The 12,192-nt window shown below is 34.6% G+C and overlaps 1 protein-coding gene across 15 annotated transcripts; it reads left to right on the top strand.

Annotated features, from left to right (window-relative positions):
- The first annotated feature begins 7,745 nt into the window (after positions 1–7,745).
- On the top strand, positions 7,746–11,689 carry LOC147512170 (uncharacterized). Of its 15 annotated transcripts, none has more exons than XR_015214761.1 (7): positions 7,746–8,072; positions 8,176–8,426; positions 9,126–9,287; positions 9,538–9,865; positions 10,520–10,636; positions 11,262–11,317; positions 11,431–11,689. XR_015214761.1 is itself a non-coding variant. In XM_086595146.1 (6 exons), the coding sequence occupies exons 1-4, from the start codon at positions 8,687–8,689 to the stop codon at positions 10,547–10,549; spliced, it is 360 nt and encodes a 119-aa protein (XP_086451272.1). In that variant the 5' UTR covers positions 8,436–8,686; the 3' UTR covers positions 10,550–10,636; positions 11,262–11,317; positions 11,431–11,689. The 15 variants fall into 15 exon arrangements, 2 of the variants coding, with proteins under 2 accessions (XP_086451272.1, XP_086451271.1); XR_015214763.1 differs by lacking the exon at positions 9,126–9,287 and having other exon boundaries at positions 7,750–8,072; positions 9,538–9,760; positions 9,833–9,865; XR_015214765.1 differs by lacking the exon at positions 9,126–9,287 and having other exon boundaries at positions 7,750–8,072; positions 9,538–9,755; positions 9,833–9,865.
- Positions 11,690–12,192: the final 503 nt, after the last annotated feature.

Consider the following 12,192-nt stretch of genomic DNA (forward strand, 5'->3'; position numbering starts at 1 on the left):
ACTGCAAGAAGAAAAGGAAGAGTTCTTCTGTTAGCTAGCTGATAATCGGAGAGCGCTACAGGTGAGTAGATAATTTTTATACACAGTATGATTTTCACAAGTTTAAATATAATACGTAAATTGTCGATTGAATATATATATAGTGGGATTTAAATTTTTGGTGACTGTTTCTTCATTGTTGGCCGGTTCTTGATCCTGTGAATCTTAAGTGGACATTGCTAATTGTTGGCATATTGAGTATATCAATAGAATTTTTATTGATCCCTTAGAGTGGTAATTCAATACCGTACTTATATTATTGGGCTTCATACGGACATGGAGTTTGTTTGATTAAATCTGTGTATGATAAGGTCCTAGAATGGTATGATGAAATTAGGCTCTTAAATCCACTGTGTAAGATCCTTAGCGACCAGAACATAAAGTGGGTCTTGAAAGCTCTCAATATTCAGTTTGCCTTTGATCCTTATCTATTTATGTTTACTTACTTGGTGAGAAACCTAAATATATTTATTTAATCACCTTCAGTTCTCAAAAAGACTTTAGGAGTACCATGTGACTATAACTTTAGAAACATTTCGACAGCTTTAGCGTACCTGTTAAAGTGGATTGGCCAATAAGTATAGAAGGTGGCTGTTAAGAAATCAGAGCATGACTTCTTATTGAATTAATGTGATATTCATTGCGTATCCATCGCGAGGGTTGTCGTTTGGTGCTGGAATACTCTTTCCAGAATCGACAATGAACAACATTGCTTGTTGTGGGATCGATCCGATTGGTTCTTTGGAGAGGAGGTTTGGTGGTAGCGGTGGAGAAGATGAGCGATGAATTTCGGTTGGGCCTTGGGCGAAATCGGTTTGGTTTGGGCGGTTTCAGTTTTTGGGCTTTAGGCCAAGTTTTAGTTTTGAGTTGGGCCGGTTTTAAGTTATTTTGTGGGTTGGTTTTATAAATCCAAGTGGGTCAGGTTATAATTTATGAACAGTAAGTTTAGATTGGGCTTGGGCCGAATCAGGCAAGTGGGCTTGAGTGTTTTTTTGGATATTTTCATTTTGGCTTTAAGTTTAGACTATGGGCTTTAGGCTTTGGGCTTTTGGGGTTAGATAAGTTTAGACTGCTGTTGACCCTTGACAGGTTGACTTTGACTTTGACTAGAGTTGATTTTGACCAGGGTTGACTTTGACCAGTTGACCCAATTTGACCTTTTAACTCGGATTATGATTTGGGTTATTAGGATAGGTCTAGGGCTATTAGCATGCTTGGCTTTAGGCTAAGACCGTTATATATACGTGTGTATGTGTATTAACTACTAGGTGATATTTTAGTTTTATACACAACGTTATGACACTTAGACATCGGTATATTAATAACGCGTAAACCAAAAATACATTAAACAAGATATTCATTCGTTCTCAGAGATAATATATACAATAAAGTTCAATAATGCGTAAACAAATTTACCACCTCTGTTAGAACTCTCCACGCCTCAAGTTTTGGAATTTGAGTTTTATGACTGTTGATGTCATATGTTAGGTGGACATTTATTGAATGTGCCATAAATGACCCGTTAGCGTTATATATATGGGTATTCATTGAATGTGCCATGAATGACCAGATTGTTTGGACAGCCCTAGATAGGAACTAAGGTATTCGCCTTGCGGGTTAGTGGTATTAATTTGATTATGCGAGTGTTTGGGTTTACTTTTGAATACCTAATATAATATCTACATATGTTATATAGAAGTTCTAACTTTCTTGCGGGGAGGGTAGGACTTAATAACATTTTGTCTTGAGACGCCGGATGGATATCGGTGGATATTTAAGTTTTAATTCAATGGTTTAGATATTAAAAGCGGGTTATTAGAATGAGTTAATATAATGGAAGTTTTGCTTGGGAAGAAACTATGCGGTTGAAATGGCGGAACTACTGTCTTCCAAGTGAGAATGATTAAGTTATGGGAAAATATAACGTGAATGTTTGGATAATTAAAGTATGATAATATTTATATGTGGTTAGTCTACTCATACCAAAGAATTCCATTTTTTTGACCCATGTTTGCTTTGTTTTGGCAGCGTGGGTGTGTGTTTGAAACATAGGTGGAAGAAAGTGGAACCGCGGCGTTTGATTTGGAGTTGATCTGGAACAGTCCGTTAGTTTTCTTTTAGGTCTGATTATTATTGGAAGGATGTAATAACGTAGTTTTCTTTTCATATGACATGAGAATACGATGTTGAGGACCTATTATTCTTAGAATGTTATATTGATGATTTTTTATGGAAGATAGACTTGCATAAAGTAATAAAGAGAATTTTGGAGATGATTTTTGTTGTTAAGATTCTTTATGATGTGGGTTTTAGGTTTTGACATGTGTTGTATCCACCCCGTCATAGCCTGGGTTTTAGACGATTGAATCGAGTGATGTTTGGTATATTTATATTTCAAATATTCATTTTTTTTAATTGTTTAGAAATTCGGGCTGTGACATTTTGGTATCAGAGCTTAGGTTAGCCTAGATAGTGAAGGTCTAGGTGATCCTCGGAATGTGGTGATTGGGTGTGTTTGAGTTTAAGATGTTTGAAGTACTAATAGAAGTCCGTTTTGTTTAAGGTGATGGCTGGAGATGACAATGACGTTACTGGTACTGGAAGTAATACTATATCTACTGATTTGGGAGCAATATTAACTCAGTTAGTGCAAACTATTCAGAGGGGTCAACATGCTAATCTAGGGGATCCTTTTGCTAGGAGAAACAAAGATTTTGCAACTTTAGGAGGTCAGAAGTTCAAGGGAGAGAAAGGGGCCATTGATGCTGAGAAATGGGTTACTATGTGTGAGTCCGTGTTTGCTAAGATGCAACTCACCGAGGTGTCTTGAAGCGAGGAGTTGGCTTCTCACAGTTGGTTGGAGGGTCGACTTTATTTTGGTGGAGGTCTATCAAGGATAATGTGGATGTGGGAACTATTACTTGGGAGGATTTCCAGGTAAGATTTGAGGGAATGTTTGTTCCTAATGCTGTTAAGGAGCAATTAACTGAGGAATTCTTTCATCTGACCCAAGGAGGGAAAAGCTATTTTGAGATGCGTGACTAAGTTCAATGAACTATCGAGGTATGCTCCTTATCTAGTGGATACCCAAGTAAAGAAGAACCAAAAGTTCATCCGTGGACTAGAGCCATATCTATCGAGTTATTTGATACCCTTTGATTCAGAAACTTTCGATCGCATGTTAGATTTGGCATTAAGATATGAACAATTAGATAATAAACCCATAGATGAGAAGATTAAAGAGAATGCCCCAAAACAAGCCAGCTTACACCTTATTTCTAGTCAGCCACGTCAAGGGCAGAGAAAAAGTCAGCATCACCCATATAATAGGCAAACAAGTAAGCATGTGGATAAGGACGCGAGTGCTTCGCTAAAGAGATTTGATGGTAATTGTTTGAACTGCGGGGAAGTTGGGCATACTATTCGAAGATGTCCTAAACCAAATGAACTAGTAGGCAAGTGTTATAAATGTGGACAGTTGGGACACTATGCTAAGAACTGCACTGGTTAATGTTAGGTATGTTTGAATTTGTTGTTTACTAGTTCCTTTATTAGTACTTAGCATGTAAGAAATTATCGTATGGTTATGAAAATAAAATGCTGGTTATTTTAATGGTTAGTTTCTTATGATTTATAATTGAAATTGTTCAGCATGTTATAGTGTTCTTTTCATAACGGAGTTTTCGATTTTAAGTAAGATTTGGCTAAAGAAGAAATTGTTATTTTAAAATTTCATATTTGAGTAATTTGGAATTTACCCAAGGAATAAGGAAAACCCTTTTGATAAAGGTTGGATTTGAAAGTTTTTTTATATTGTCCAAGTTGTGTATATCGTTGGTGTGTGATCCAATATATAGAACATCTCTCTGTATGCATTATTGGAGTTTGATCCAGTGTATACATGTACACCGTTGGAGTGTGATCCAGTGTGCATACCACACATTATTGGTGTTTGATCCTATGTGATGGTAGAGAGTTAGTATGCATCGTTGGTGTGTGAACAGTGTATACTTGCATATCGTTGGTGTGGGAGCCAGTGTGCATGCATCACATTGTAGGTGTTTGATCCTATGTGATAGTGGACATAGTATAAGTCATTGATGATATGAATTTGTTGAACTGTGAAAGAATGATTTTAATTAAGTGTTGGCAATTGAAGAAAACTAGGATAGTGTATACACTATCCTATGTGATAGTGTATACACGTATGTTTCATTTTTATTGGTTGACGTACTGTTTGTTTGGTTAATCTACACTCTACCTTGAATCTCGGGACGAGATCCTTTTAAGGTGTGTATATTATAACACCCCGTGTTTTTATTCTTTTTCCTAAGAATAATAATAATAATAAAGATAATAACAATAAAGATAATATAATGGAAATAGATAAAACAGAGATAGGATATCCAGCAGTTACGGATAAAAGCCCGTAGGTAAATGGATAAGTGTTGTCCTTGTCTTTCGAATCGGAGATTTTTCTCATGTAGAGTTTTGGGAAAAAAACACACAGCGAGGGTTTTAGAAAAAAAAAATGGGAGTTTTACTGAAAGAAGAAAAGGAAGAGTTCTTCTGTTAGCTAGCTGATAATCGGAGAGCGCTACAGGTGAGTAGATAATTTTTATACACCGTATGATTTTCACAAGTTTAAATATAATACGTAAATTGTCGATTGAATATATATATAGTGGGATTTAAATTTTTGGTGACTGTTTCTTCATTGTTGGCCGGTTCTTGATCCTGTGAATCTTAAGTGGACATTGCTAATTGTTGGCATATTGAGTATATCAATAGAATTTTTATTGATCCCTTAGAGTGGTAATTCAATACCGTACTTATATTATTGGGCTTCATACGGACATGGAGTTTGTTTGATTAAATCGTGTATGATAAGGTCCTAGAATGGTATGATGAAATTAGGCTCTTAAATCCACGTGTAAGATCCTTAGCGAATTTAACATAAAGTGGGTGCGAGAAAGCTCTCAATATTCAGGTTTGCCTTTGATCCTTATCTATTTATGTTTACTTACTTGGTGAGAAACCTAAATATATTTATTTAATCACCTTCGGTTCTCAAAAAGACTTTAGGAGTACCATGTGACTATAACTTTAGAAACATTTCGATGACTTTAGCGCACATTAAAGTGGATTGGCCAATAAGTATAGAAGGTGGTCATTAAGAAATCGAGCATGACTTCTTATTGAATTAATGTGATATTCATTGCATTATCCATCGCGAGGGTTGTTTTAGTCTTTGGAATACTCCTTCCATAATCGACAATGAACAACATTGCTTGTTGTGGCTGATCCGGTGGTTGCTGGAGAGGAGGCTGGTGGTAACTGGTGGAGAAGATGAACAATGAATTTCGGTTGGGCCTTGGGCCGAAATCGGTTTGGTTTGGGCCGGTTTCAGTTTTGGGCTTTAGGTCAAGTTTTAGTTTTGAGTTGGGCCGGTTTTAAGTTATTTTGTGGGCTGGTTTTATAAATCCAAGTGGGTCAGGTTATAATTTATGAACAATAAGTTTAGATTGGGCTTGGGTCGAATCAGGCAAGTGGGCTTGAGTGTTTTTTTGGATATTTTCATTTTGGCTTTAAGTTTAGACTATGGGCTTTGGGCTTTTGGGGTTAGATAAGTTTAGACTGGTTGACTGCTATTGACCCTTGACAGGTTGACTTTGACTTTGACCAGAGTTGACTTTTGACCAGGGTTGACTTTGACCAGGGTTGACCCAATTTGACCTTTTAACTCGGATTGTGATTGGGGTTATTAGGATAGGTCTAGGGCTATTAGCATGCTTGGCTTTAGGCTAAGACCGTTATATATACGTGTGTATGTGTATTAACTACTAGGTGATATTTTAGTTTTATACACAACGTTATGACACTTAGACATCGGTATATTAATAACGCGTAAACCAAAAATACATTTAACAAGATATTCATTCGTTCTCAGAGATAATATATGCAATAAAGTTCAATAATGCGTAAACAAATTTACCACCTCTGTTAGAACTCTCCACGCCTCAAGTTTTGGAATTTGAGTTTTATGACTGTTGATGTCATATGTTAGGTGGGCATTTATTGAATGTGCCATAAATGACCTGTTAGCGTTATATATATGGGTATTCATTGAATGTGCCATGAATGACCAGATTGTTTGGACTGCCCTAGAGAGGAACTAAGGTATTCGCCTTGCGGGTTAGTGGTATTAATTTGATTATGCAAGTGTTTGGGTTTACTTTTGAATACCTAATATAATATCTACATATGTTATATAGAAGTTCTAACTTTCTTTTGCAGGAGGGTAGGACTTAATAACATTTTGTGTAGGGACCCAGTCCTACCTTTATACAGCAGTGGATATCGGTAAGTTTTAATTCGATGGTTTAGATATTAAAACGAGTTATTAGAATGAGTTAATATAATGGAAGTTTTGCTTGGGAAGAAACTATCTTGCGGTTGAAAATGACGGAACTACTGTCTTCCAAGTGAGAATGATTAAGTTATGGGAAAATATAACGTGAATGTTTGGATAATTAAAGTATGATAATATTTATATGTGGTTAGTCTACTCATACCAAAGAAATTCCATTTTCTTTGGCCCATATTTGCTTTGTTTTGGCAGCGTGGGGTGTGTTTAGGAACATAGGTGGAAGAAAGTGAAACCGCGACGTTTGATTTGGAGTTGATCTGGAACAGTCCGTTAGTTTTCTTTTAGGTCTGATTCTTATTGGAAAGATGTAATAACGTAGTTTTCTTTTCATATGACATGAGAATACGATGTTGAGGACCTATTATTCTTAGAATGTTATATTGATGATTTTTTATGGAAGATAGACTTGCATAAAGTAATAAAGAGAATTTTGGAGATGATTTTTGTTGTTAAGATTCTTTATGGTGTGGGTTTTAGGTTTTGACATGTGTTGTATCCACCCCGTCATAGCCTGAGTTTTAGACGATTGAATCAAGTGATGTTTGATATATTTATATTTCAAATATTCATTTTTTTTTAATTGTTTAGAAATTCGGGCTGTGACAGTCATAGTAAAGGTCCTATTTGAATTAGACTTCAAATTGTAATTAAAAGTTTCTAACCTCAATTTACTACGCTCAAGAAAAACGCCAATTCTACTTTGAGTTGCCTAATTCAATTCTAATTAAAAGAAGAGTTGCCTAATGCCTATTGGGCTATTTGCATGCAAGGGATGTCAATAAGCTGGGCTTCCACCCAACACTTTACTAACTTTTTACCGGCTTGGGCCTAGAAGCCCAATTTTATCTATTCTATTTGTAATTTGGCCAGCCGAGGCGCCGTCACAAATACGTTCGGCACAAAAATTTTTTTTGTGTTTGTCCCCTTCTATGGGCCCCACGAAAAATTGAGAAAAGAATTAGAAAATGTCTCTTTTCTCTCTCCTGGCCCCCACCTGTAATTGGGTTTTTTGCTGTAAATCTTGGGCAACCAGAAGTCAGAGTCAACACAAATAGTAATACCCCTAATTTTAACCGAAATTACAATCAAACCCAAAGCTAATCTAAAACCATTATTGCACAGTGGGCGAAAATGCTCATCTGCAATTTCAGGAGGCCACATCAGCACAATTTTTAAATAGGTACTCAAAATTAATTAAAAGTCAAGACAGTATTTTCATTATTTATAAGTCAGTCCTTACTAAAAATTATAATAGAGGATGGATTTGCTAGAGATTGGTTATATGTTTTCGAGATCCATAAAATTATGAGAAAACAATTACACGCCAATCAAAATTATGATTCGTGATATACCTACGGAACATTAAAACAGAAAAAATGATTCCAAAAAAAAACCACGTCACCTCAAACTACAAATCCTCAAAAAACGAAAAATCTTCCGCTGAAAATAGAAAACCGTTCCCATCGCCTCAAATTACGAATCCTTAAAAAACAAAAAACCTTCGGTTCATTTTTTATTTTTCTCTTCAAGTTCGAAAAAAGATTGAGTTCGGAAGCAAAAAGGTTGATTTTGTTAACTCAATACTGAAAATGAAAATGGAAAAGTAAGGCATCGTTCATGCATTTCAAATAATTCTATTAAATGTGTAATTCATCTCCTATTTTTGAAAGCTAATGCTGTTTTGTATATTTTTGTTTCCTCAACAGGAGGAAGTAGTAGAGTTGGATAACGTTGAAGAGCGTGTTCCACAAGAGGAAGAAATGGAGACAGAGAAAGGGGAAGAATGCATTCAGCAGGAGGGAGAAGCGGGTTTAAAGAAAGGGGAAGCAAGTGATCAACAGGAGGAAGTTGATGAGTTAGAGAAAGCCGAAGAGTAATTGGGCAAGTAAAGAAGATTTGTTTAGATATTAGAAGATACAAGTCTGTCTGATTATCTAACCAGTAGAACGAACCCAAGGTCCTTTACTCTTGCCTTTTTAAATGCTTCTTTTGTAAATCTTGGATCTACTTTTCAATCTGAGTTAGTTGAATGTCTTATGGATATGCATGTTGTAGACTTTAGTTAGTGAACTCCATGAGTTAAGGTTGGTTTAACTGTCATCTTTTGTGCTTTGTCTGAAATGAATTTGAAATAAATATTCAAAAATAATTGTATATGTATTTACTTATCAAAGAATTTTTATACGAGTTTCTCTACTAATTAGCTTTTATTAACTCATGATGGAGATGGTACGTTCTGCTAATCTACACAATATTTTGAGAAAGCCAGAAGACGATAATATACTGCTTAAGGTATTAATTAAGTGGAGAGTTGTTTAAGTGTATTTTAGCTATTAGCATGTTGAATGGTATTGAGCAAGCACCATAATACTACTTCAACATATATCCATGGCATTATGGCTAATCTATATTACATATTTGGGTAATTACTATAGATGACTGAGCCTTGCAAGGTGAAGTCGTTCTCTGAGATTGATCATCTAGCATTAATTTCTTTTGTTTTCTTTGAATTTTTTTTAGACTTTTAGTTTTTTCTTAGTGTGATAGAATTTCTCTACCATGTTATTCTCTCTCTTGACAGATTTTCCTGATAGAAAATTCAATTTCCACAAACTACTTTTATATCCTTTTCTTAAATTAGAACAACCTGTCACAGTGAAGAATAAGAAATTGATCAACCAAGTAGGCCGTCACAATCTCTAACTGCTTTGAAACAATCTACAATGTGCTACCCACATTTCTTCATCCAGTGGGAAATAAGAAGACCTTCCTGTTTCATGGAGAATCATGTGTTTATTGTGATCTGCTTAGTGTCTAGGTATGTCTATTCTCTGTAGTGTGTACATCAGCACACCACCACTTTCAGTTGCTTTTCTGGGTTAAGCATAAGTGCTACATGTAGGATGCTACAAAAAGTTAAAAGAACGAGAGGAAACAATGCTACGAGCATAACATTATTTCCACTTTTGTGAGGTAGCTTAGTATATATGTGGGTCTCCTTTTTTTTTCTTTTTTTTTTCAGCTTAATATATTTATATGTAATCTTTGGTGTTGCATTCGAATTACAGATGAATATGATGAATTGCAATAATCAGATAAGGATGTCATGTCCAGCATTGGAACTAATGCATTGTTATACAACTACAATTTTCCTTGGAGTCTCACAAAATACATTCCTTTCTATGAAGGCGCTGAATACCATGATTACCATCATTATGTTGGTGGGCAAAACCAGAGCAACTTTGCTTCAGTTTTCACTTACTGCAATTACATTTATGGAACTGATGTAAGGTTAGTTACCAACAACACTGAGTCTTTGTCTCACTACTGTTCTGCATTTATGCTTCCTTCTTTGCTAGACAGGGCAATTGTTACCAGAAGGAGCACCTTGGAAAGGTATACCTGAAGCCCCCTTTTTGTGGAAAATTTTGAAAGTCTTTCATTTTTTGTTTGTGCAAATTTCACATAATTACTGTTGTTCTCTAAAACGGGAATATGTTTAGTACTTTGTATATGGGAAGTCGTGTAGGAGCCAGAATAAGAGATATGTAGTGCATTGTGCACATGTAGAATTGACCCAAATTCACCAAAGATACATCCATTACATAAAAAAAATAAACTAAGAGGTTATCGGTATTACTATACTCCATAACTTCATGGGTCCACTTCATTATTCGAATCGATGACTGAATAAGAATGATGAGAACAGAGATTTGTTGTGTTTGAAGTAATGCTTAAGAAGAATCCATAGAAAAAAATTATCTCTGCGATTCTCTGTTGTTATAAGTATCGATCCCATGGATCAACAACACTTTTTAAAGTTGGAATTATTATAATCATGATTGTGGTCCATAAAGGAAGTGATGGTTATGGCATTTGCTTGAATGAAGCATATACTCTGTTGAAAGTGTACAATGTCATAATCATGGCCAGTATTTGCTATAAACTTTGTATTTTTGAGTTGTAGTAGAGATGCTTTATTTCAATTGTGAAATAGACAATGAACAAATGCACTAATTTAATTTTGTTTCTTATGGTTAAATGCAACAGAGTGGAAATCCATATTGCCCAAAGAATTAACGCATGATAAAACATCGGACTAAGGGTACAGTCGAAATCAAAAATATAAGTTATCATCTTGACCATGCCCTACAAACACTCAGCAAGGTAAGTGGAGCTTTTTTTATTGTAAATTTTCTATTAAGGTGATTAAATTAGTGATTATGTATTTATTAAGTAGACTTGATTATCAGTAAATTATAGTAAGATAAACATTAACTGGTATCTAGAAGTTATCCAGATAGATCAGTGAATGCCAATCTTTAAGTGAAGTGAATGATCTTAACATTTTAACATTAAGTTATATGAATTGAGAGTGCTTTGTACTAAGAACGATAAATTAAAGGGTCAATTTTTGTTACTATTGTTACTATTTGAATTTTTTTCTCCTCCATTGGTTTATTACTTAGATTTGATAATATAGGATTTGACACCCTTACATTGTCAAGGTCCATATAATATAAGTTATACCATATATTCTTCTTCAGTAGCAGAATATAATCCCAAAACCTATTGTCAGTATAAGCACATTTGGTAATCCCTCATCCCTTGCTCTCAATGTTTCTTCTTCTTAATCAGCTTTCTAATGTTTAAATAAATTTCTATTGTTTAAATTGCAAATGATGTCGGTGAGATTTAAGTATCTAGATGCTAAGAGCCCCATAACTGCAATCAAAATTACGGTGCATCTTTTTCTTAGTATATCATGACACGTTATTTGAACTCCATCCAGTCACCCGTGCTCTTCAAGTGAAAGGATGACCAATTTCTACAGTTATTCTCTTGAAGGTACACAGTTTTCCCACTTTGCTTGCAATGTTTCATTATAATCTTGAGTGTTGATATTCTCCTCTTGATGTTCTATTATTGTACTTATATCCATTGAACGTGTATTGTTGTAGGTTGCTACAAGTGATGTTGGTGTGACGTGGTACCGAATGTGGGCTACTACTATCTGAACAATATAAAAGAGCGTATGGAAAATGCTTTGTATTAATTTATATGTTTTGTAAAATGACGTGTATGGAGAATGCAACAAATCAGCCTATCTATGATCAATTGGCTTCACTTCACGAGTGGATTTTTGAAGCTTCATAAAAGAAGACAAGCCAGAGTAATCTACTATGTTTTATTTTTTTATTTATTATTTTTTTCCGATAATCTGAGTGATCTACTATGTAGTATATAATAATACGTTGTATATAATAATTTGAGTTAATGCTTATTGGCACATATATATATATAATCTCATATGCGGTGTCAGTATGAACTTTTATGATATAGGCTCATAAAACCAACATCAATAATTAGTTTGACTCTGGTCTGAAAATTGAAGCTACAATTTGCCATTTAACATTTGTCTACACTTACCATTTTCCTATTTGTGTGCGTCATAGATATGTAGAATAAAACAACCAAAGATATGTATCGTGGTGCAAAATATACACTAAATTTAAACAAGACACCAGAAATTTAGCATGCATTAGGAAAAATAATACTCCCAATAAAAAAAAAAAAAAAAAAAAATCAATATTTTTTGGTAACTAATTATCTTTGGACGTTTGAATGTCAATTTGTTTTAATTATTGATTTATTATTATTATTAAGTTTCTTCTAAATTTATCTCACTAAGCAACTGATTTTTATCATATTTTGTTTTATTA

The sequence above is a fragment of the Coptis chinensis genome, chromosome 3, assembly GCF_015680905.1.
Source record: "Coptis chinensis isolate HL-2020 chromosome 3, ASM1568090v1, whole genome shotgun sequence".
Lineage (NCBI taxonomy): Eukaryota > Viridiplantae > Streptophyta > Magnoliopsida > Ranunculales > Ranunculaceae > Coptis > Coptis chinensis.

Coding starts and splice junctions, on each gene's coding strand:
- LOC147512170 (XM_086595145.1), top strand. CDS start 8,687: ATGATGGAGATGGTACGTTCTGCTAATCTACACAATATTTTGAGAAAG. Junction 8,762..9,537: donor ACGATAATATACTGCTTAAG/GTATTAATTAAG, acceptor TTCGAATTACAG/ATGAATATGATGAATTGCAA. Junction 9,866..10,519: donor AGAAGGAGCACCTTGGAAAG/GTATACCTGAAG, acceptor TAAATGCAACAG/AGTGGAAATCCATATTGCCC.